The sequence below is a fragment of the Haematobia irritans genome, chromosome 1, assembly GCF_050003625.1.
Source record: "Haematobia irritans isolate KBUSLIRL chromosome 1, ASM5000362v1, whole genome shotgun sequence".
Classification (NCBI taxonomy): Eukaryota; Metazoa; Arthropoda; class Insecta; order Diptera; family Muscidae; genus Haematobia; species Haematobia irritans.
This window is the reverse complement of record NC_134397.1, coordinates 197,353,869-197,379,831: the sequence shown is the minus strand read 5'-3', so window position 1 is coordinate 197,379,831 and position 25,963 is coordinate 197,353,869. Positions and strand designations below refer to the sequence as shown.

At 36.6% G+C, this 25,963-nt stretch overlaps 1 protein-coding gene across 2 annotated transcripts in view; it reads left to right on the top strand.

Annotated features, from left to right (window-relative positions):
- Window positions 1–25,363, top strand: part of Lrrk (Leucine-rich repeat kinase) — a 37,138-nt gene extending 11,775 nt beyond the window's left edge. For both annotated transcript variants that reach the window (XM_075292484.1, XM_075292483.1), the window contains exons 4-16: window positions 4,321–4,976; window positions 5,037–5,297; window positions 8,367–8,525; window positions 8,586–10,151; window positions 10,219–11,128; window positions 11,193–11,453; window positions 11,579–12,280; window positions 17,689–18,467; window positions 18,531–18,687; window positions 18,797–19,124; window positions 19,196–19,781; window positions 24,330–24,762; window positions 24,835–25,363. In XM_075292484.1, coding sequence (XP_075148599.1) covers window positions 4,321–4,976; window positions 5,037–5,297; window positions 8,367–8,525; window positions 8,586–10,151; window positions 10,219–11,128; window positions 11,193–11,453; window positions 11,579–12,280; window positions 17,689–18,467; window positions 18,531–18,687; window positions 18,797–19,124; window positions 19,196–19,781; window positions 24,330–24,762; window positions 24,835–25,071 — 7,035 coding nt within the window. In that variant the 3' untranslated portion in view covers window positions 25,072–25,363. The remainder of the gene's footprint in view (window positions 1–4,320; window positions 4,977–5,036; window positions 5,298–8,366; window positions 8,526–8,585; window positions 10,152–10,218; window positions 11,129–11,192; window positions 11,454–11,578; window positions 12,281–17,688; window positions 18,468–18,530; window positions 18,688–18,796; window positions 19,125–19,195; window positions 19,782–24,329; window positions 24,763–24,834) is intronic.
- The last annotated feature ends 600 nt before the right edge of the window (window positions 25,364–25,963 follow it).

Genomic DNA, 25,963 nt, shown 5'->3' with positions numbered 1-25,963 from the left:
GGGTGCAATCCACTGTTTCGAATTTTTCGTGTTCTTTTCAGTTCATGTTCATTCGACTGTCGCGAAACGATAGAGAAACTCCCTCAGAGTGCGTTTAAACAGTATCGAGCACTGCTTCAAATTGGTCTTAAAGTTAAGCTTGTTTCCCGGAGTAGGCAAAATTTCGTGCAGGATATGACCCACATCATCTTTTGAAAACCTTCCATCTCAACTACATTGCACACTTTATGCTCTGTGATGGTCGTTTTCGGGTCACATGGACGTGGCTCAAACTTCTTGTAGGTACTTTCAAACTCCGACCTGCTGCTGTAAAGTCCAGAAAGAAACCGTCCAAATACAACTTATTTAAGCTATAGGATACCAATGTCATCAGTTCATGTGAGGACTTCATATTGCAAAAAGTGAAAATATTTCTTGGTCCGATATTCAACTCGCCTGTCCCCAAAGGGCAGCTGATGTTCTTGTCACTCAGAGAAGATCCAACAAACCATGGATAACCTTGCGTTATATAAGTGAATAGGAAAATGTCAAAGAACAAAGTCTATCACACGAAGACGTTGCCGATCAGAAAGACAGTAAAATAAAATATCGACAATAAGCGACGTCAAATACCTGGCCCAAAAAAAAAAAAAACACAAAGACTATCTTGATAGTACATCAGCAGAGGATCTGGTTTAATAATGGAACTCAAGGAGGAGATATTTCGACGTTCTCGGAAATATTAAGTGCCCTGTCAAATTTGAAAACTTAAAAATCCCCTGGGACCGACAACATCCCCTTCGAACTACTACGGTAGGGAGCCGATTGCACAAGCTCTGACACCAATAATCACAAATGTTTGGGATCAAAAAACTATAATGGATTGCTGGCGTTATTGTAACGATTCCGAAAAGAGGGAGGTCTCAGGCTGTGCAGAAATTTGAGGGGTACAACGCTGCCGAATGCAGTCAAAAAATTACTGTCGACGATGTTACTTAATCGCATATCTTCAGCGGAAGAAACCATACTTAGGAACGAACAGACAGGGTTCAGACCTCGAAACTCGTTCGCAAACCATATAAATACGGTTAGACTTATTATAGAGGTGACCATTGAATACAACTGCAATGCGTACCTTCAATTGTTGATTTGAAGCGCGTGTTCGGCACTTCATCCCGTCTAGCACTGTGGAATGTACTAAATATCAAATGCATACCGCCGAAAATAGTCAACTTAATACGGGAACTGTATAGAAGAGCAAAATCCAAAGTAAGCTATAAACAAGACGAATGGGGACAATTCGAGACACAAATAAAAATCGTGAACAAAGGTTGTGTCCCATTCCACCCACCTTATTTCTACTACTTTTAGACTGTTTCATATAACAGATAAATGTCGAAGCACCATATGATATATGCTGGACTATGAGAGGATTTCTATTCAATATTGATTATGTGGATGATATCTGTCACTTTACACACCGTTTTGAGCATATTGTACTATCGAGTAATGCCAACGTTAATGAAAATTTGAGGCAACAACGACTCCCTACTCACACTCGACCGCTTGATAATCGAAGATGTTGAAGTTTTCTCACACCTGGGTAGCACCATTAACAAATATGGGGATTCACACGATATAACGGGTATAATAAATAGGGCCAAACATGAAATTCGTTTGGTGGCCCAGAGTATGGCGTCAACATAACATACCAACAGATTTAAAACTTAGACTTTTTGACAGTAGCGTTATATCGGCTCTTCCACACGGTTGCAACACTTGGATCAATCTGCGTCTACTTTGCAGAACTTACCAGATAGTTCACTGCTAGACATTTGAAGATATCAGCCAGACTATTCACTACATGGACGGCAGAAGTACGCAGGCAGTTGAATATTAGTGTCGATGGCGAAATGATTCCGATCATAAAATACCCCAATATTCTCGGTGTCACATTCGACAGCCTTTTCAAGTCGTCTGCTCATGCCAATGCAATTTGTGATAAGCTCCGCGGTAGAAACAAGAGCCTCAAGTCACCTTCCGAAAGAATCCTTATTAACTACATATAAGGTAATTGGTCGGTCAGTGGTAAACTATACAGCGCCAGTGTGGACATCTTAGACAAGTGACACGCAGTGGAATAGCATATAGACCTTCGAGAACGTTGCCCTTTCAACAGCGATTGTATGTCTCCGCAGCACACCCCTGTATCACCTTTATGTGGAGACAGAGATCAACCCAGGAGATATTGTTGTCAAAGCAATATCTACTGGGTTGTTATCGCTGTAATCATTCAAACCACCAACTCATCGATAAACAACCACCACCCAGGAATGTAAGGGTTGTTCTACATCATCTAGAGTGCGAGATCCAGCGCTAAAAAGAGAGCCTCTAGATCAGGCAGCTACCAGGAAGATCTGAACAGGATTCATGAGGATACTGTAGCTGAAGCGGTGATAAGCTACAAGGTTAATCCTGTTATCGGAGCCGGCCACCGCCCATAGTACCGCAGGAAGCAGACCTTCCACGGCAGAAAAGGGTAGTTTTGGTCCGACTATGATCAGGCAATTGCAGCCACCTCAATTCCTATCTATTAGTGATAGATAACAGCGTGTCAACTACGCTCCCATCTCTAACCAACGGCCACATGACAGGCGTCATGTTTTCGCTTGCCCAACTAAACCTACCCGACGCTCCACCAAATCATTTTGGACATATCCCACCTTAGTCGCAGAGTTCCTCGATCTGCATGCAAGCTGAAGTACAAAAGCGCATAACATAAAAATGGACGAAATCACAATAAACACTTACAACAACAACCTGGAGTACTACGCTGCAGAAAGCTTCAATCATTTCACAACAAATGCTTCATGGTCCTTCGAGCTGGATATCCGACGAATAAATGGACATGGATTGGCCATATACTAAGAAGACTATGTGATGATATTGTCAGACAAGCTCTTGAGTTTAATACCCAGGGACATAGAAATACCGAAGGTCTCGGATAGTCTTGGGCAAAATCGTTCACCGTAGTGATTCGGACTCATCGTTCCTTTTGTACAAAGGAACTAGTTCCTTCAAATCGTTCCATCGTTCCTTTTCGTTCCGGACTTGTATATTTGTCATCACTGTCATCTACCAAAGACAGACATTACATTGTTTGTTTACTTAGTGTAATGAAGTTCGTGCTCAATTGAAAGATACAAAAATATGGAAAATTGAGTGAAATTACTTCAAATAGTTTATAGTAATATAGTAAGAAAAAAAATTAAAGGAATGGAAAATTTAAGGAAGTAACTAAATTCAGGAAGCCAAACTCTTTGGATGGATTTTTGGATTGAATAATACTATACTCTGTGCAAAATTATTCATTGCAAGAAATTATGATTTTTTTGTCGTTTGTGAAGAGCCTGAGATGGAATTAATGATTCTATTAAATAGAATCAATGATTTAAATACATACGCGCAAAAATGAATGTAAAAAAAAACAGAAGTAAAAAAATCAAACTGCGATCCGAGGAACGATGGAGCGTAAATTGAAAATAAAACTAAATGACAAAAGGAACGATAAGAACGAAAGAGATGGAACTAGTGACAGTCGTTCCTTTTAGTGAACCGTTCATTGGAACTAGTTCGTTCCGGAACGACACAAGAGTAGTCTCGGATGCTTAAAGCTGAATGCACATCTCGTAACATGACCTGGAATCAAGTCAAAGTGTTGGGTAAGGACCGTGTAAAGGGGAGATAATTCGTTGACACCTTATATTTTATATTAGCCTTTAATCAGATTTTATAACAAATGTACAATATTTTGTTTAAATAAAGGAAATATATGGACGTGGCTCAACAAAAACCGAGTTTTTTCCAATAAATAGTGTCACTGTATACAACACCAAAAAAGTTATGTTAAGTATTTATCGGATAATTTGAATGAAGCAAAGGTACAAATCTTTCTTTCTTTACAGACTATCAGTTATTCCGGACGGAATGTCGGTGTTTGTAAAGAATCTTACAGTGTGTCGGATCGATACGACTTGTCGGCGATGACTAAATAATCGCTAAATGTGTTATCGATCCTATAAACATGCAGCAGTATCGATTATGCCTTCGGACTTAACTTATAATGTGCACAATATATGGGATATGTTCGACACGATCACTGTTGTCCGGAATAACTGATAGTCTGTAAAGCGCATAAAGTATTGAGAAGACTGCCAAATTTCGGATTTCCAAATAGTCGTGAATTTTCTTTTTCGGTTAAATAACTGATTCAACACTAAAGAATTTCCTACCAAGTGCTTTTCATTATATCGATTTTGCAAATATTCTAATCCATTTCAGCAACCCACTGTAGAAAAATGGCTTCCTATACATGCTGCATGTATAAATGGTCATGTAAATTTACTTGAACTACTTATCAATTACAACTATCCGGAATATCTCTATTCGACATATCGTGATGAGGAAGGCATTTGGGAATGGCGTCTACCATTTGATCCAAATGCCCAAGATGTTACAGGACAAACTAGTCTGTATATAGCCAGTATTTTAGGCAATAAGTCTCTAGTCAATATTTTGCTTAAATGGAAAGTGCGTGCACGTAAAACTAGTGCTCAAAGTCCACAAAGCGCACCCATTACGCCGACACGTAAACGTATCTCATTTGGTATACAAGCAATTATGTCAAGGCTTAATATATCCAGTGATGGTGATCAGATGATAAAAGAAGAGTCTCTAGAGTGTGACAGATGTCCGGTAAATATCAATCTACTATGTGGTGCAGCAAGAGAGACATCTTTGTTGGCAGCGGTGCGTGGTACATTTTTAGATGTGGTTACAGTGCTCCTGCAAAATGGTGCTAATCCAAATATTATAGCTAAACCAGTAGAGGATCATAATGATCCGAAATGTAGTGAAGAAATTTATGGTCTAAGTAATGTTCCTATAGCCGAAGCCTGCAAACAAAGATCATTACCTATGGTGGAGCTGTTGCTTAAGTATGAGAAAATATATAATTTTGTATGTGTCAAGAATGAATTTGATTTCGTAATTTACAGGTATGGCGCTCGCGATGATAATGGATCAGCTTTAAGTGTTGCAGTTGCTTCTGAAGATGAGGCAATTTTAAATCGTTTACTTGCTAAACGTGTTCATCCAGATTCTGATTATAAGATCAATAAAAAGGGCTTACCAACGCCCGTAGAAGTTAAAGTTTTCTTGCCATCTGCCACAAATATTTCCTACAGTACAATGTTTCCCAATACACCAGTCATCATTGATTGGCACAATAATACAAATGTGCAGCTACCATTTGTGAGGTAAGCTTGGGTGTTTTTTTTTGTCTAGGAAGAAAATTTTGAAAATTTGTTACCTCTAATTTTACAATTATTAATCGAGCTTTTATGGACAGATTTAGATTAAGGAACATGACTAATAGAGCCATTGAAAAGAAAACGCCAGATACAAATCTATACACGCCTGGACTGTACATGTTTCGATTCGGGCGAATGAATCTTTCCACAGCCTTTAGTATAGATCTGGCTGGGAGAGATAACTCAATTTTGGGAATTTTCCTCTTACAAATTGAATCATCTTTTCATATAACTACAAGTCCCTTAATCTTATTTTTATTTCGTTTTGTTACACAGTCGATGCAGATTTATTGAAATATGCAAATTTGAACTAATCGATGTTTATAATTCAAATCGACTCGATTTATCGATTTAATTAGCTAAATATTTATGTTGGCCGATTCACCTAATTGACTATTTGTTTTATCGACTAATCTTTTTGCAATCAAATCGATGTCGACTTCTGGTAATTTCGATTAATCCATTAGATTGTTTTCTTTGCAATTTTGGACTAAATACGACCAATTGATTTTTAATGTTAACCGAAATCGTTTTTTTTATATTTTGGTCAAACTCGACTAATCGACATATTTGTGATGTCATCGATCACAGCTCTTCGATAGGTCTACCGACGACGGTTACCACAGTTGGGAGATTTCTACAAAAAATACTGTTTGGTAGATTGGTAGAATTCTCGATGTTTTGGTAGATTTCGCTATATATGCTTCTTCAACTAAGAGGTACTTAAATTATCTATAGAAATAAAATTTTGGACAAAATTTTGTATAGAAATAAAATGTTGTTTAAATTTTCTATAGAAATAAAATGTTGGACAACATTTTTTATAGAAATAAAATTTTGGACAAAATTTTCTATAGAAATAACATTTTGGACAAAATTTTCTATAGAAATAAAATTTTGGAAAAAATTTTCAATAGAAATAAAATTTTGACAAATGTACAAAATGTCAGGGTGATTGTAATGCGAAAAAATCGATAAACCGATTTTTAATTGAAAGACTACCAAACTTTTAAAAAATCGATTTTTCAAATTTGGAAAAAATTGACTTTTTAATAATCGTAAATACCAAAATTCGACTGTCAAACTGTTAGAAAATTGACTTTTTCATCATTAGCTTATCTTATAGAAAAGTCAACTCTTGAAGTCGTGACTTTTAGATTTTTGATGACGTTTTAATATATTACTGGTTAAGTCACACATCTCTTTCAATTTAAAATCGGTTTATCGTTAAAATTCGATCAGTCGACAAACATCTAAGGTCGATAATTCGATTAAATTCAAGTAAAAAAAAAATTAAAAGACGAATTGAGGTCAAGTTCGACTTTTTTACCTATACGGCGGTTATGCGCCTTGCAGACTATAACAGCCGTATTCATAAATAGTTAATCGACGTTTATAAACGATTGATAGACTATTTCGTGAAAAATAGAATTCATAAACGATTAATAGCTTACCAAACCTTTAATAAGTCTTTGGTAAGTTGTAAAATTTTATTGTAGGATGTACCCTTCTTTAACTCTTTGATAAAATTGTAAAATGTTTTTTTTTATGTCAATACCTATTAATTTTTCACTGTTTATGCTATTTTGTATATCATTATATGTCAATGCGTATAAGAGAACTGCAGAAATAGAACTAAAAAATTCATACCTACCAATATTATGTAAATTTAATGTCATTTTAAACTTCCTTTTGTTACTTTAATGAAAAATGCGTGGAAAATTAGCTCGAGAAATTAAATAGATGAATTGCATTAGATTAGTGATGTGTTTTTAATAACAATAGACTTTATATTCGAGTACAATCCAGTTCGATTAATACTAATGTCGATACTAACATATTATATTGCGAGTAATGCATTCTGTATAAATTGTTTCGCCACAAAATCATGAAAATGTTGAGTCTTTATTATTTTTAAGATCAACCGGTTATAATTCGTTCTTCATCACTACGATGAAAATGACAAGATGATTAATGAATACCTATTTTTATATAAGGCTTATAGAATAAAAAGAGCGTGATAGCTATCACTGGTTTAAAATGCACGTTAATGATTTTTTTATGAATAAGGCCGTAAGTTTATACGGACGACAGCGGCCGTGTCGAACATATCCCATATATTGGCCACATTATAAGTTAAGTCCGAAGGCATAATCGATACTGCTGCATGTTTATGGGATCAATGACACATTTACCGATTATTTAGTCATCAACGAATTGACGTATCGATTGGACACACTATAAGATTCTTTACAAACACATGCATTCCGTACGGAAAAACTTAGAGTCTGTAAGACGCATTAGTCGATTTTCTACTTTTGTATATCCATGTCCACTTTTTTAATCGAAATTCGATTTTTATGCAAAATCGACTCAAACCAACGTTTTTTGTTGATAAAAATCGACTAATTGACTTATACCCCAAGTTCCGATATTCGGAATTGCACATTCCGAATTATGAAACGAGTTTTTTAGAACCTAGTATGATATAGAGAGAGTTTTATGGATTAAAGTCGAAAATCGTTTATTTTTCATTTTTATAATTTTGGCCTAAATACACTAAATGCTTACCATAATCAATTTTTATTTTTGGTTCAAAAAGCGACTACTCGCCTGTTGATTCTATACGAGTTCAGTCTTCTTATGTGTGTAAAATTGTTAGCAAGTTTTACATATGTTATGTTATGTTTAGGTTAGGTTAACCATCGAGAGAAGTTCACCACAGTGGTGAATAGAGAGGTTAACCATAGAGAGAAGTTGAAATATCACCAGCATTACCGATAGAGGATAACCCACAGGTGTTTGGTGGAAACTGGTTTGTATGCCAGACGGGCATGCCAACCATTTCACCACGGTGGCTCCCCTCTATAATTGTAGTATTTCTTAAAGGCTAATTGTTGAATGGTAAGCGTAAAAATTATAGGTATTTTATTACCATAATTCTAAGAATGGCAACGAAGTTTTTATGGGTTTGTTTACTTCCTTATTAATTTTTCCCTATTATTATTTTTTCAGAGTGAATTGGATGGTAAATGGTGTCCTGCAATTAAATCCTAAACTCCAAGGTCATCCTAAAATCACCGAAGTTGCCTTGACTGCAATAACACGTATTGATTTCTCGCATAATCATCTTACGAGTTTGCCAATTGAAATTTTCAATTTAGTTTCATTAAAGTAAGTAGCAAACGAATATCTTGGCTCAATTCGAAGATTTTTATATTTTAAATTTATCAGATATTTAAATGTGGCACAAAATAAAATTACACAATTACCACCGCCACCAGCTTCATCCCCTACCGGGAATAGAGCAGCATATTCATCACCAGTGCTTGAAGAATTTTACATACAAGATAATCAGTTAATTACAATACCAGCTGAAATTTTCCACTTACCATCTTTGGCGATATTGGATATATCGAATAATAAATTGCAACAAATGCCTTTTGATATGTGGAAAGCTCCCAAATTAAGGGAGCTAAACATAGCTTTCAATTTGCTTAAAGACTTGCCAATACCTCCTATGCAAACCTCATCATCGCAATTGAGTTTGGATAAATTGGATTTGGAACCATTTTCCAAATTTGACTCATATGGTTCGGATAATAGGAGTAAATTGAGAACATTAACTCTGCAGCCGTTAGTACATCGTAATATATGGTCAAGTAATCTAGAGATCACCGATAACGATATGAAATGGAATGAATCGAAAAAAGAAGAAGGTGTCTCACAGCTAAATAGCTTAAATATAGCGAATAATCTCTTTACTAGCATTCCAGCGGCCTTGCCTTGTTTGGCTGTCAATTTGACAAGACTTAATATGTCATACAATAGCTTAAGATCAATGGGTCATGTCACAAGTTACCCTTCAACCCTAAAACAATTAGATTTAAGCCACAATGAGATAAGTTGTTGGCCCAGTTTGCCACGCATAACAGAATCCGATCCCCATTTATTGTGCTATAGTTTTGTGGCTCAAAATCAAGGCGGTGAGGGAGACGATATTCCTTCATTTTCCAAACACAGTGGTAATAGTAATAAGGCTTCCTCATTTCGATCGACCGTTTTGAAGAGTGTATGTCGCCATAGAAGACATTTAAGATTGGAATCGTTGAGGACTTTGATATTGGCCGATAATTTACTGAACCGTATCCAATTGTCTACAGATGATGTAACGACTCTTTTCAATGAATCCGATGATTCTGATTGGAGTGTGGTGGGTTTGACCAAATCAAAATTGATATTTCCCAATCTTTCCATGTTGGATATAAGCAATAATTGTTTGAAGGAAATACCTACGTCATTGCATGAATTGACCAGTTTAAGTGTTTTGAATATTAGCGGAAATGTTAATGTTACCGATCTTCCGCCGAATTTGGGATTACTTACACGCCTATGGAATTTAAATACCCGAGGTTGTCTGCTCCAAGATCCTTTGAAATCTATGATTGAGAGTAAAAAATATAAAACTATGGATATTATTGGATATTTAAAGTCGATATATGAAGATGCCCAACCCTATGCAAGAATGAAGTTAATGGTAGTTGGTGTACAAGGAATTGGAAAAACAACTTTATTGGATCTACTGAGACAGGGTGTGGGATCGCAGAAACCCCGAGCTTCCGAAAATCATTGGGCAAAACGTATGGGTCATAGTCGTAATCTTTCGAAATCCCAAAGGGGAGGTAATATTTCAACAGTGGGTGTCGATATAGGTACATGGATTTCAGAGAAACGTAAAAAAGCCCCAGGATCTCATGGGCCAGTGGTTTTTAGGACATGGGATTTTGGTGGTCAGAAAGAGTAAGTCAGTGTTTTTTTTTGTATGTAGTCTGAATGGTTTGAAAATGTTCCTCATTTCTCTGTGTAGATATTATGCCACACATCAATATTTTCTATCGAAACGTAGCCTTTATTTGGTTTTATGGAAAATCACTGATGGCCACAAAGGTTTAGCGGAAATTCTTCAATGGTTGGGTAACATACAAGCCAGAGCTCCCAATTCTCCAGTTATAATTGTGGGTACACATTTCGATGCGGTTGGTGATACATTTTCTGCCGAGAAAGCCGAAGAACTTCAGCAAATAATTAGAGAGAAATTCATTGCAATACCCGATGCGGAGAAAATCGGTCTACCTCGTGTTATAGACTCCATAGAGATAAGCTGCAGAACTATGCACAACATACGTTTGTTGGCAAATATCATTTATGATACAGCATTCATGTTGAAATCTCCAGGATCTAAGGAGCCTTTACTATTGCAAAAAATTCCTGCCAGTTATATAGCCTTGGAAGACATAGTCAATGTTATATCCTGTAATCTCAGAGCATCGGGCTTGGATCCCGTTTTGGATGCTGAAAACTATCGAAAACTTGTGACTGAAGAAATGCGTTTGCACAACTATAAAAGTTTTCGCGATTCAGCTGAATTGAATCAAGCCACCATGTTTTTACATGACAATGGAGTGATACTACATTATGATGATGCTACCTTAAGGGACTATTATTTTTTGGATCCCCAGTGGTTATGCGATATGTTGGCCCATGTGGTAACAGTACGTGAAATAAATCCATTTGCCCGAACTGGTATTATGAAATTGGAAGATTTAAATTTACTCTTTCGTAACTCAAACTCAAGTTCAAATTCAAATCGTTCGTATATTGTGAGTCTATTGAATAAATTTGAAGTGGCATTAACATGGGATTCGCGAACATTACTGATCCCTTCACTTTTACCACAAAATGAAGATGTTACACCAAATGCTGGAACTATTGTTAAGGTAGGAAAAGTTTTGTCTGTGTCATGAAATGAAAATATGGAAATTTTCTCTTTATTTTTTATAGATCTCCCAACGTACTCGAGGTCGCAATTTAAATCTTGGCTGTTCGGTATCAAATGAAATCAACTTGAACAATTTAATATACGAACCAATTGAGCAATCTTTGAGTTCAACAAATGATTCAAATGGCTTGGAAATGGGGCTTCGTCGTGTTTTGCTAATGACCTATTTTCCCTCGGGATTTTGGTCGCGTTTAATAACTCGTCTATTGGCTGATGAACATATAACGGATGCCATAAAATCCGTGTATACAACAGCAAACGATGTAAGCGAAATATATAAATTTAAGGTTTTCTAAAACAACACATATGTTGGGAAACCAACAATATTCACAAAGCAATTTTTCTTAAGTTTTTTTTCGAATTTTAATTCTATCGTTTTTTTTTTCAGCAATCCCTTGAATTTGATTTACGTACCTCTTTGGAACATGACACTCAATGGAATTTATGGCAAACTGGCTTATCTCTCTACTATGGACCTATATTAGTTTTCAAAATATGGGAATTACCTTTTCAATTATCCCATACCACACAACCTTTTCGGAATAGTAATAATCGTTTTAAGCTTAAACTCGATGGAGTTTGGAGTGATATTAATCTATGCAATTCTAGCATATTGGAGATATCATTTCCTCTTACTCATGTCAATATATACCAAGAAATCGAAGATGGAGCTCGTCAACATTTAGCTCACATTGAACCTAATATGCCAATTATAGCAAAACTTTTAGCTTTAGCTGTAGATCATATTGATTTACTACTTGAAGATTGGTATCCCTCATTGGGTACACGTTTTGTTCATACATCGGAGGGAAGATTTTTGATAACACGTTTGGTAATGTGTCCGAAATGTTTGAAAAAATTGGCTTTAAATAATAAGAAAACAGAATCTTCCGATGGTGGTGGTGGTGCAGGAGGAGGTGCTGATACCTCCGATAGTTCGGTTGCGATGGGTGGTGGTGCTGGCTACACTCAAAAAACGCGAACGAAGAGACCTATGTATTATCATGCTGGTGATAATGGAGATGATCTCCAGTTAAATGTTTTTTCAGCATACTTAAATGCCACAGCAAGAAGAGAGCGCAGATCAGAGGTAAGTTTTGAAGATAGAAAGAAAGAAAATTATATTGTAGCGAATTTTTGTGGGAAATGGCATTTTGGGAGATTCACTCGAGTTTCAAATTGGCTTGGTCATCTCAAAACTGATCCCAAGACAATTACCTCTAATAGGGAAATATCAATATGTACCTTCGAGTATATTAAGAAAAAAAAAATTAAAATTTTTTATTAGAGTGTCGGTCTCTGCTGCTATATGTTTGTAATTAATGGTCTAGAGAATAACAATTCGTTAAATTTTTGGATTTTGAAATGTTACCCAAAGTACTTCAATTTGACACTTCTTGTCTCAACATCCCAGAAATAGCCCAGGCAATTACATCTCTGAAGTCCCACATATCTCCTGGTGCCGACAACATACCTCCTGAAGGAGACAGTTCGTTAAGTGCCGATCTTTTACAACCAATCATATTAACAGGTTGGCTGATAAGTCCCCGGTCTGACACATAGATGGCGTCGCTAGTATTAAATGCATATTATTTTTATATAGTACCAACCTTCAAATGATTCGTGTCAAAATTTGACTTCTGTAAGTAAAATAATTTGTGAGATAGAGCGTCTTTTGTGAAGCAACTTTTGTTATTGTGAAAAAAATGAAAAAAAAGGAATTTCGTGTTTCATAAAATACTGTTTTCTGAAGGGAAAAAATACGGTGGAAGCAAAAACTGGGAAATCAACAATAATTGATTGGTATGCAAAATTCAAGCGTGGTGAAATGAGCACGGAGGACGGTGAACGCAGTGGACGCCCGAAAGAGGTGGTTACCGACGAAAACATAAAAAAAAATCCCCAAAATGATTTTGAATGACCGTAAAATGAAGTTGATCGAGATAGCAGAGGCCTTAAAGATATCAAAGGAACGTGTTGGTCATACCATTCATCAATATTTGGATATGTGGAAGCTCTGTGCAAAATGGGTGCCGCGCGAGCTCACATTTGACCAAAAACAACAACGTGTTGATGATTCTGTGCGGTGTTTGCAGCTGTTAACTCGTAATACACCCGAGTTTTTCCGTCGATATTTGATAATGGATGAAACATGGCTCCATCACTACACTCCTGAGTCCAATCGACAGTCGACTGAGTGGACAGCGACCGGTGAACCGTCTCCGAAGCGTGGAAAGACTCAAAAGTCCGCTGGCAAAGTAATGGCCTCTTTTTTTTGGGATGCGCATGGAATAATTTTTATCGATTATCTTGAGAAAGGAAAAACCATCGACAGTGACTATTATATGGCGTTATTGGAGCGTTTGAAGGTCGAAATCGTGGCAAAACGGCCCCATATGAAAAAGGAAAACGTGTTGTTCCACCAAGACAACGCACCGTGCTAAATACAAGTCATTGAGAACGGTGGCAAAAATTCATGAATTGGGCTTCGAATTGCTTCCCCACCCACCGTATTCTCCAGATCTGGCCCCAGCGACTTTTTCTTGTTCTCAGACCTCAAAAGGATTCTCGCAGGGAAAAAATTTGGCTGATATGAAGAGGTGATCGCCGAAACTGATGCCTATTTTGAGCCAAACCCGAAGGAGTACTACCAAAATGGTATAAAAAAATTGGAAGGTCGTTATAATCGTTGTATCGCTCTTGAAGGGAACTATGTTGAATAATAAAAACGAATTTTGACAAAAATGTGTTTTTCTTTGTTAGACCGGGGACTTATCAGCCAACCTGTTATGCTTTTGGTCAACAGAAGTCTTGTCGGTCAAAGTCGAAGGAGGTATTATTTAGTCTTGTGTCATTCCAGCACGAACTAGTTCCAAAATGAAACGACCGGTACTAGTTCCGTCAGTTTCGTTCCTATAGTTTCACAGTTCCTTTTTTATTTATTTATTATCTCACTCCTCTTTTGTCAGCAACAGTTACCTTCTGGGAGAAGGTAAGAGAGAAAACAAATGCGAATATTTTTGTATTGCATAGATACTACAGATGATTTAAGCTGCATTTATTCAAAAATTAAAAAAAAACTAATTCAGTTTAAAAAACATCGAATATTAAATATATACTTATACAAGCTGTTATAAGTTTTCATACAAACGTTCTTCTTCGTCTTCCTCTACTTGCTTATGAATAAGAGTTGTGGGCTTGTGAAAGATAGTGAGTAGTTGAATGATTGATTCAAATGAACTAAAAGGAACGATATAAAGTTTCTAGTTCCTAGAAGATTGGTAGTGAAGAAAAGAAACATATTTTTAGGACTGACAATAATTCACAAAGAAATCATGTTTTATCAGTAAAATGTAGAAGAATTTTTTCCGATATATACGGAATGAAGCATCTAAAGTTCTTAGAGTCTGGAGAAGAGCATTAAATAGTCGCGCTACTCTGACAACGAACTGAGCGGCAAAACGCAAAAGAATTCACGAGAAAAGTCGGAATACGACTACGGAATATATTGTAAAATAATATCAGAATTCGAAAATGTATGAAGCCAGAAAATGGACAGTTGAGAAAACGGTGAACATCTGGACTTGCATGATCAATTAATCTGCGAGAATGTATGTACTTAACTACTCTATTGACTGCAAGGTGTATCTTCACTATATTTCTTCTAGTGGTATCCGAATAAACCTCAAGGCAATATAAAATTTTGGGGTATGATAAGAGTATGTGCTAAACGTTCCTTAACAAAATATGGCTGTATTAAATCTGTGTTGTACAATTGCAGTAATCTAGAAATAGTACGTTAGACGAAACTAACAACATGGAGCAATATTGCAGTCAAAAGATAGCTTCTCGTTCCATATCACCCCCAAATATTTAAGACTACTCACAAATTGAATGTTGGTACAATTATAACATACCTGTAGATTCGGTACATCACTTCTGAGCAAAGTGATGTCTTAGGAGCACTAATACTAAATCTATTCAAAGACATCCACGAACCAAGCCAAATCAATCTTACTCCGTGGAGCAATAATATATCGATTGGCTCATGTAAAACTCAGCTGTATATCGTCTGCATTAGCATAAGGGGTTCAACAGGTACTTAAATTCACAAAGACATCCACGAAATAAGCCAAATCAATCTTACTCCGTGGAGCATTAATATATCGATTGGCTCATGTAAAACTCAAGTGTACATCGTCTGCATAAGCATAAGGGGTACAACAGATACTTAAATTCCCAAAAAGGGCATTGATAACAATAATAAAGAGAAGAGACCCCCAAAATCGAATCCTGGGGTACACTACCCTTAAGATAGCGGACGAAACCCCCCAACATGAAAAAAATTATTCCCTGTCTATGAAATAAGAATAAATTAGCTTACATGCACTTCTACTAAACGCAAATTTACTAGATAGCTTCTTAATCCGAAGTAGTCAACCCTATCAAACGCCATCTCCAGATCAAGGGAAACCAAGACACCAATATTACCATTAGATACACATCTGCGAACTGAATCTGTTAGACCCAAGAGCAATATTGCAGTACTCCTACCATTCCGAAACACGCATTGACAATCATGCAGCAACGAGCCATTCTCCAAATATGAAATCAGCTGTTGTTTGGGCACACGCTCAAGTGTCTTAAAATGAACTGGGAGGAGTGCTATTGACCGGAAATCAGAGCTATCCTTTTCCTTCATAGGGTTTTGTAGACTACCAGACTCTGAAGAATGTGGATGTTGTAATTATTTGATTTACAATGTGTAATAAAAAAGGCCATACCGTACCGCAAATAGTTCTCAACATTTTGAATTGGACTTAACTGCACGAAACCCAGTGTAAATCTCTGAAAATGTAATATTACCAAAAGAAAATCGGTAATAATCTCCAAAGGAATGAAGAAAATCTTCCACTCTACCTACAGTATCGGACTGACTATTAACATTTTTAAATTAAAAAGTTTAAAGTGAACAGTCTTCTTCACGTTTCTCTTAATTCACTTAAAACGGTTCCTAAGTCTGCAATACGTTCTCCAATTCAAGAATTCCCTATACGGATGATCACGCATTGATTGATGGTACCTAATAACTAGACTAGTCATCCATTTATGAGATGTATACTGGATCAAATTCGCCTTCTTCTGGAATCCCGTAGCATATACAATCCTCGCATGTAAATCGTCATTTGCCAATGAACACCCGACTCGTAATGAATTAGCCCAAAGTCGGCAGCCATAAATTCCCTGTGACAGTAACAACCGCAATAAAAATGCATTCAAAATTACCATAACCCTACCCGAATAAACAACCATATAGCTCAGCTTCTTCAACACAAGCAACCCCACTCCGCCATCCCTCATATTAGGACTAAAATTCCTGCAAAAAGAATATCCAGAAACGATAACAGATTCCGAAAGCGTGGATGGTTTTATCCATGTCCTTAAAAATATTTCTCGATGTAATAATATCACGAGTATCTCAGAGTCATAGAGGAATAACATGGGCGCTACAAGGAAACCTCTGTGACCTCTACCACGAAATTGCCTTTTTGCGCATAAGGGTACGGAGATTCAAGGAATGTTGAACGATCTAATGAAATATGCGGCGACTGCTGGAATGTCAATAAATATCCAAATAACAATAGACATGCGTATTAATGCGAGCAACAATGATATAATTGCTGTAGATGGGAAGCCAATTAACAATGTAAGTACATTCTGGGAAGCATAATAAAATCCGAAGGTGGTATCTCGAAGGATATAAAATGTTGCCTCAATAAGGGCCGAGCCGATTTTGCATCTCTGAAGAAGGTATGGCCCTCAACACACAACGACTGTGTAAAGTCGGTAATATGTTACTCTATGGCTGTGAGACATGGAATTCTGCAAGTAAAGACCTACAGGCAATTGAAGTGTTTATTACTCGTTGTCTAAAGAAAATTTTGGTCAAACACTATCACCAACGAACACCTATTGCAGATCACGAGGTAGCAACCAATAATACAAGAAGTCCGAAGAAGTCTCAAACATATGGTTCTTAACTTATTTGTGCGAAATAATATAAATGCCAGGGTACATGTATGCCTGGCTTACAAAAGGTCGTGGGTTCAACCCCTTTTTCGACTGAACACCAAAAAGTTTTCCAGCGGTGGATTATCCTCAATAATTATGGTATTTCCCAGTTCTCCAAGTGGTTTCACTGCAATGTGCTACGCCTGCTATAAAAATGAGGTCCCTTGTCATTGGCCGTCATCCAACTTCGATTACTAGATTTGAATATCAATAGTTAGTCCAATTCGAAGCTGACAAAAAGCCCGTTTAGACCTTTTTCGATAAAAGTTAGTTTTTTAGTTGTAAAGTCTATTTTTGACTTTTATGTCGTTTGGGGGATGTTTTAAAGGCGCTTATTCAATATGTAACCAAAGTTGATGTCTCTGAAATTTTATATGGGAAACTGGTAACGTAGAGGTTTTAATGTTATATTCTCTATTAATTTAGGATTCCCTTTGTTCTGATGCTGATTCTGGTGTTGGTCCTGATTCGGCTGGTTCATCACGTAATACCTCTGTCGATGGTCATCCGTTGTATAATATTCCAGATATATCCAATGTTTGTTACACTTGGATGATTGAAGAATGTATATTATCGGTATATAATCAGACAAAAATCTCTTGTCCCGTACATTTAGAAATGGTCATGATGAAATTGGCTCCTGATGTCGTTTTCGCCGATATACCCGAAAAATATACCATCAATTCGGAAAGTATCATAAAGGGTTCTCTGTTAGGTCGTGGAGCATTTGGTTTTGTATTCAAGGCAACATGTAAAATTAAAGGATCTCGTAATTTCCGGTCAGTAGCCATGAAAATGCTGCAGCCAGTACCACCGGGTCCAAGAGCCAAAGAAAGTGCATTAATGGCATATAAAGTTGCGCTTGGAAAATGGGATCGTGATCCATTGCAGCATGCATGTAAGGCCTATTGCACGGCTAGACAAGAGTTGGCTGTGCTATTGACACTGAAACATCCGAATATTGTACCGCTCGTTGGTATTTGTATTAAACCATTGGCTTTGGTTCTAGAACTAGCACCAATGGGTGGTTTGGATTCGATTCTTCGTCAGCATCGGCGCAGTGGTGCTCACATTGGTCCGCATACATTCCAAATATTGGTATTACAAGCAGCTCGAGCAATTGAGTATTTACATCGTAGAAGGATTATATATCGTGATTTAAAATCGGAAAATGTTTTGGTTTGGGATTTTCCTCAGCCCCATGCGTAAGTTGAAAGTTTGACAATTATTATTCGATCAAATCGAAACATTGTTTCTTTGCTTTTCAGAGAGGATAGTCCACGTAATTCTATACATATAAAAATAGCAGATTATGGTATAAGTCGCCAGACTGCTCCAAGTGGTTCTAAAGGATTTGGAGGCACAGAAGGTTTTATGGCCCCGGAAATTATTCGCTACAACGGAGAAGAAGAATACACTGAAAAGGTATATGATTGTAATCTTTGGAAAGGTTTTTTTTTTTAAAATTCAGTTAGGCTTTTGTAAGTTCCCTTGACTAACTTTATTTTCTATGTTTATATCCTTAAACTTTTAGGTTGATTGTTTCTCCTTTGGTATGTTTATCTATGAGAATATTAGTTTACGGCAACCTTTCGAAGGCCACGAATCGATTAAAGAGTGCATATTGGAAGGAAGTAGACCAGCTTTGACCCAACGTGAAACACAATTTCCAACCTATTGTTTAGATCTCATGGTTTTATGCTGGGATGAGTTGCCTAAGAAAAGACCTACAGCCAGTCAAATTGTTTCCATACTCACAGCACCTGAATGTATACATTTACTGGATGTTATAGCCTTGCCGCACAGTGATAAAGTTGTGTGTGGTGGCTTTAGCATTAATAATGCCAACAACATGGGCGAAGGTAAGAAATCCGCAGTGTATTTGGTTAATATGTTCATGAGTATAAAACACTTTTTCCATTTACTAAAACAGAAGAGTCTTCCGACTTAGAATTATGGTTACCTGGCTATAATTCTCATATTGATATTTTGGACACCACTATACATGGTCAATTTTTACAATCGAGCACAATTAAATGCACTAACAAATTTATCTCTTCCGATCCAAAATCACCACGAGTTGAAGAAGTCTCACTGAAATCTCAATCCTCTTCACCGCTGAATACCCCCTCATCATTGCAGGCATCCTCATCATCAGGCTCGTCGTCACGCACATCGTCAGCAACTCGATTGCCACGAATAAATATGCTTTGCTGTTGTATAATAGAACAATGCATATGGATAGGCGATGCAGCTGGAACTTTACATTCCTATAGTCTAACAGATTATACGCATATATTTTCATATATATTAGATCCAGCCATTAAATCACCATTGATAAGTCTGGTCTATTTGCGAGATATTGAACGAGTTGCAGTGGGTTTACACAACGGGCGGGTATTTTTGGTTGATAGTTGCAAAGTTCCTTCGAATTGTGCCTTTGCCGAAGGTTCATTCGTTTTAACTGAAATCTGTTCTGGATTAATATTGCACTGTGCTTGTGCCATCATGGTTGAAGGGTGAGTAATTGATATTTAGTTGATTTAATGTATTATTATTTGTTCATATCAAAAAAGAGGTGGTTAAATAGCCAATGCTATTGGACAAGAAAAACATGTTTTAATTTACTAGCCAAATTTCGTAAATCCTCATTTGTATTAGATAAACAGAACTATCTAAATGCCGGAAGGAAGCTTGCAAAACGAGTAAGCGAATGTACTATGCTAACCTCACCGAAAATCTAAATGAAATATCCAATGGAAGAGAGTGGTGGAAAATTGTCCGAGAAATAAATGATCAAGAGTTTCATATAAGCCACAGGCTCCCAGCAAATATACTAAAATAACATTTCAGGGAACTTCTTAAGCCAGAACATGAATTAATCAATATTCACCACAACAAACACTAGTTTTGACCAGGACATAACTGTAACAGAAATAAAGGACATGCTGACATGGTACGGACACGATCTCGTATGAATTCTTCGATCACGTAAGACACGATCATATAATAATTCTTCCACGCCACGGACGAATTCCAATGCCACGGACGAATCTCACACTCAGCTTTTGAAAATATATAAGAAGAGTAGAATAGATTCCGAATTTCAAAGTACTGTAATATTCCCAACTCGTAAAAAAAGAAGCTTGGAAAATCGGGCAAACTATTGAGGAATATCCTTCACATTGTGGCAAAAATATGTATGGGAGTGTTTAATCAAAGGCTTGAAAGATGGTTTGACGAGCATAGTATATTATTGGAATATCAAGTCGGTTTTCGAAAAAAAAAACTACTCGACGGTGGACAACATTCACAATCTATCAGCCTGTATATGTAAAGAACTGTCGGGAAAAATAAGGTATACGCGTTTTTGTGGATTTCAAAGCTGCATTTGATAGAAAATCATGAAACCTACTGATTTACAAACTGTACCATCTTTGAATTGTATATATATATATTTGTTAGCATAATTGGAAACATATATAGGAATACACAAACGGCAGTTTGGAATGGAGAAGATTTGTCCGAGTTTTTGACTGAATCAGTCCGAGTTCTTTGACAGGAATATAAGAGTATTGCTATATGCCGATGAATCGTCGTCCTAACTGAAGATCTATCGACATTCCGATTCTTGATAAATAACATGGAAGAAATTTGCAAAAATGGAGCTTTATAGTCAACGCCACAAAATCGAAAGTTATGCTATTCCGAAATGGAGGTAGGCTATCTTCACGGGAAATTCCAGGACGAGGAACTAAAATTGTATCAGAATACAAGTACCTGGGAGTCATACTAAACCCGGAAATGACGTTTAAAAAATATATTCAGAACTGAAATTCGCAAGCAACAACACTGTTTCTGTCACACGGAACAGGTTAAGCGTTTATATGGTGGTATGAAGATCAGCACAAGTATACGCTGATCAAGTTTGGGAATATGTAAATTTTGAGCACGTCGTCCGATTACACCGTTTCTGTTTGAAATGGGTGTGAACGCTCCCACTTCCCACCAAAAACAACGAAATTCTCAGATGACCGTGATGAGATTAGCCGGCATAACTCAGAATTAGAATCAGGAGTTTTGAATACAATCGGATCCAATGCAAAGGGGAGGAGATATAAAGCATTGCTAAAACCGACAAAATGCTAGAAATAACCCGTAGCGTCTGTAGAGTAGAATAAGGACTCCCATTATAATCGGCTGCTAAGAAGCGGGAGCGAAGTCAACGTGAACATAAGGATTATTACATCAGCTTCTCCAAGCTGCTACAACAACAACAGCGGCGAATCTCAACCTCTCACCATAATCAGGTGTAATGAAGACGGATCGAAATCAACAAGAACTTACGGATTATTACTTCAGTTTTGTTTTTCAAGCCTCTACAACAACAAATCACCATAAATGCCGGGATTTGCAGAGTATTTAAACATGCCCAAGGACTTACAACAACAACAGCGGCGAATCTCAACCCAAAGGCTCTCACCATAATCAGGTGTAATGAACACGGATCGAAATCAACAAGAACTTACGGATTATTACTTCAGTCTTGTTTTTCAAGCCTCTACAACAACAAATCACCATAAATACCGGGATTTGCACAGAGTATTTAAACATGCCCAAGGACTTACAACCCCCCTATTGTAGTACCACAAACAATCCTAATAATAATCTATGTATTTCCTTGTTTGCTTTTTTTTCTTATTTTTGTATTACATTGACTTGATCTCATTGAATTTTGTAATAGATCAGTGATGCTTTTGGTTTTTTTTGGAGTTTCATATTTTAATAAATTGAATTTAATATTAGACCCTACTTTGTTGAAATTGATATTGAATAGGTATCCCTGACATTATCAGAAGTGGGATAAACAATTTTTTAAATTGAAATTATAAGATACGTCGCCTATTGTTTGAAAAGAAAATATAAATCCAGTCAATATTTTATGCTAGTGGTGTACGTGACAAAATACGGTTAACGGTAAAACAAACAGAGACAATGGAGTCTTTACAAAAACTGAAAGTGGAACAACTGAAGAAGAAATGGAAAGTTTCGAGTTTACCACAGAGTGGTAAAAAGTCAGTTTTAATCGAAAGGATGTATACACACGTGATTGTGGAAAAGAACGAGTAATTCGTGAAATGTCAGCGAATATACGGACGATAATTCCTATCAAAGCTTGAACACTAATGCAACGCATACAGCATCTTTAAGAGCATCTTCACCTGAGTTTTTGTGCTTCGATAACAGTACAAAGGGTCCATCTGCCCAGATGTCAACACGCAATAGTAAAGTGGAAGTAGTGACTATATAGTACTCCACATATTGCGACGAATAATGTCCCAGGACAGAGTGCTGATGGGATTTATGTACCAATTACTGTTGGACGAAATATTTGCTGAGCAGGCGAACGAATGCCTTCGAGTACGCAGCAATTAACCAGGGGAAATACAAATTTCGACTAATCCGATTTTTTTCGACGATTCCAAGAAAGCATTTCAGAGGAAATATTCATCCATTCTCTGCTTATTCGCAACAACAATATGGCAACGACTGGTGGGCGTGTAAGCGTCCCATTCGTTTCCCAGGAGATTATGAATAAGGTTGTTATGAAATGTCGATCAGATTTAATTATCGCTTATTTGGGTGATGTCAGCCAGTACGGCGGTGGATGATGGTATACGTGTGCTAGAGTAATTTTTGGGAATATTGAAGCAATCCAGTTTCGATACGATAAATGCACATTACTTATTGGTAGAATTTATTTCCTAGGACATCGTATTGATGATCGCGGTGTGACACCAGCCAAAGTGAAACAAAATATAAGACACCGCCTAATGTTACCGAAGTGCGCCGATTATGGGATTATGTGGATTTTTTCCGGAAGTTTGTGCAAAAGATTTTTATTTTCAGCTTATGACGAAGGCTGCGGCTAACAAGATAATGTTTTTGAGATGCTGAAGAAGAAGTTATGTAAGGAACCAGTGTTAGCGTTATAAGATTTCAGCGCGTGTCATGAGGCCCATACTGACGCTAGTAGGGTTGGTCGATTGACGACGGACGCTCATGGAGGGTGCTTAGCTTCTTCAGTCGAGTATGTAATTAGTGCGAGTCTCGATACCATAGCTACGAGTTGAAAGTGTTAGCCATGGTTGAATCACTTCCAATATTCCGTTTTTATCTGCTTGGAAAGAAGTTCAAAATTGTCACTGACTGTTCCGCTATATCTACAATCAAGAACACAAACTATTCCCCACATCGCAAGGTGGTGGATGAGTATAATAGAGTATGATTTTGAGTTTTGCCATAGACCTGGAAGCCGAATGTCGCATATTGATGCTATCGTAGAGCACCGTTAGATGGGCCCGTAATGCAAATTTCAATAGATACTCATGACCGGTTTTTGACAATGCAATTACAAGACCAATGGCTATTGGATATTATCAGAGTCCTTAGAGGTGGTACGAAATCGGAAAAATAATCGTAAATTTGAAATGATTATAAGCTCCAGGGACAACGGTTGTATCGTAAATTGGGTGACAAGTTATTGTTTGTTGTAACAAAGGCTGCGAGATGGCGCATCGTAAAATATTACCATGATGACATGGGCAATTTTGGTCTTAAGAGGACTATACAACGGTTAACGCATCATTTCTGGTTCTCCGTATTCGAAAGTATGCGAAAGAGTAGATTTTAACTTGTGTGGAATGCTGCTACAATAAGGGGAAGACTGGGAAACCTGAAGGGGGGATGTATGTTAGCGAGGCCATGCCTACACCAATTAAAAAAATATATTTTCTGAACAATGTAGAGTTTGAGGTCCAGCAAAAAAAACTCAAATGCCCGAACAGAATTCATGAGAATTCTGTGCCACGAAAATCCAGAATAACATAACGAATATCAGTCAAGTTGCCTATTTTCTTACCCTGCCACCTACTCGACCCGCAATAAAGATTCTTTGAAGAGAATATTATCCGACGTTTTTCGTCTCATACTATGATAAATAATATATATTCTATTTGAGTTGGCCAAAACTAATAGTGATGTAATGATGATGCTTTCTTTTACAGGACTTATGAGTTATGGTGCGGTGAAATGGCAGGCAAACTAAATGTTTTTCCATTGAGTAAAACCGGAGTATGCGGTCACCAGGCTCTATGTCATAGCGATGAACCAAATTCCATTGAAGATTTGCGCGTGGCAAGAATGTGTAGCAATGAAAGTTACATTTTCACATGCCTTTATCCAGGTTTTATGGTTTATCAATGGCATGCGGAAAATAAAACAATTGAAAATAAATTGGATTGTTCCAAATTATTGCCATGCTCTGAATCGCTTAAAAGCATAGCCATCGATGAACATTTGAGCCTTATAAAATGTCAAATATCAGCTTTATGTGCTCATGGTCAGGAATTGTATATTGGAACTACATGGGGATGTTTAATAATTGCCGAAGTGAATACATTACGACCAATTGCTGTATTTCGTCCATATGAAAATGAAGTATGTTAGAAGAATTTTGTTTTTGTTTTTTTTTGTATAAATATTTATTAATTATCTCTTCATCCATTATAGATCAAATCAATTATATCTGTACCAAATCAAAATGTACCACTTATTGCAACAATTGGCAGACGTTATCGATCTCTGATATCACGTTATATGGATTCAGCTGAGACGACAACGGTGAAAAATGTGGTAACTCCTACACATTTTGATCATTTTAAAAATCAATATAAATCCATAAATCCACAACAGGATGTTGACAACCACATACATGTACTATTATGGAAAGCTAAAGATTGGACGTAATTTGTTTTTCAATTACGCTCAAATCATGAAGTTTTGTAGGAATTTTTTTTCATTAAATGTTAAACGGTTAAAATATGACGATATATCGATAACTATCGTTTATTTTTGGATACTCATTTTAAATGTAATATTTTATTTCTTATTTATTTTCATACGAGTTTTATAAGAGCAAAGATTTAACTACAATAATATTCAAAAGTTAATATATTTTATTAAACCCATCAAAGCGAAAATATTTTCACATCGATTTTGGCAAATAAAAAGTCGAAGTCGTTTGTTTTGTTTTGACAAAAAGTCTATTTTCAAGTTTTATCCCCAGGTAAACCATCAGTAATACGCGATCAAAATTCTATACAAAACAGATTTATTTCTAAAAAAATATTCGGTTTTCGTATTAAGTTTGTGTGCTATCGCATACCACATGCAAATACTGTAGAAAAAAATCAATCCTATGGCCAGTTATGGAATTTGACTTGAATATAATCGCCATGTGCTACGTTATAAAACAAGGTCGATTTTTAAACAAAATTTTGATATTTTAATTACAATTAGAGAGTGTTTAGTACAATCATCGAAAATTAAAATGTTCAGTGTGGTCTTCGGCCAAAAAAAAAATATTGGTCGAGTGTTATTTCGTCAAAATCTACAAAAAAATTGGGTCACGATTAGGGTGTCCAATACCGACACCGATTAATCGGTTAACCGGATTCCGTTACAAAAGCCGAAACCGGGTACACAGAAAAAAATATCACCAATATTTTTCCAATAAAAATGTTAATTGGTTCAACAATATTTTTCATGAAAATCAAAATCAATCACAAAAATTAATTTTATCAATTAGCATTTTAATTATATCAATAAAGTTTTTAATTGACGTTCATGATTGATACGT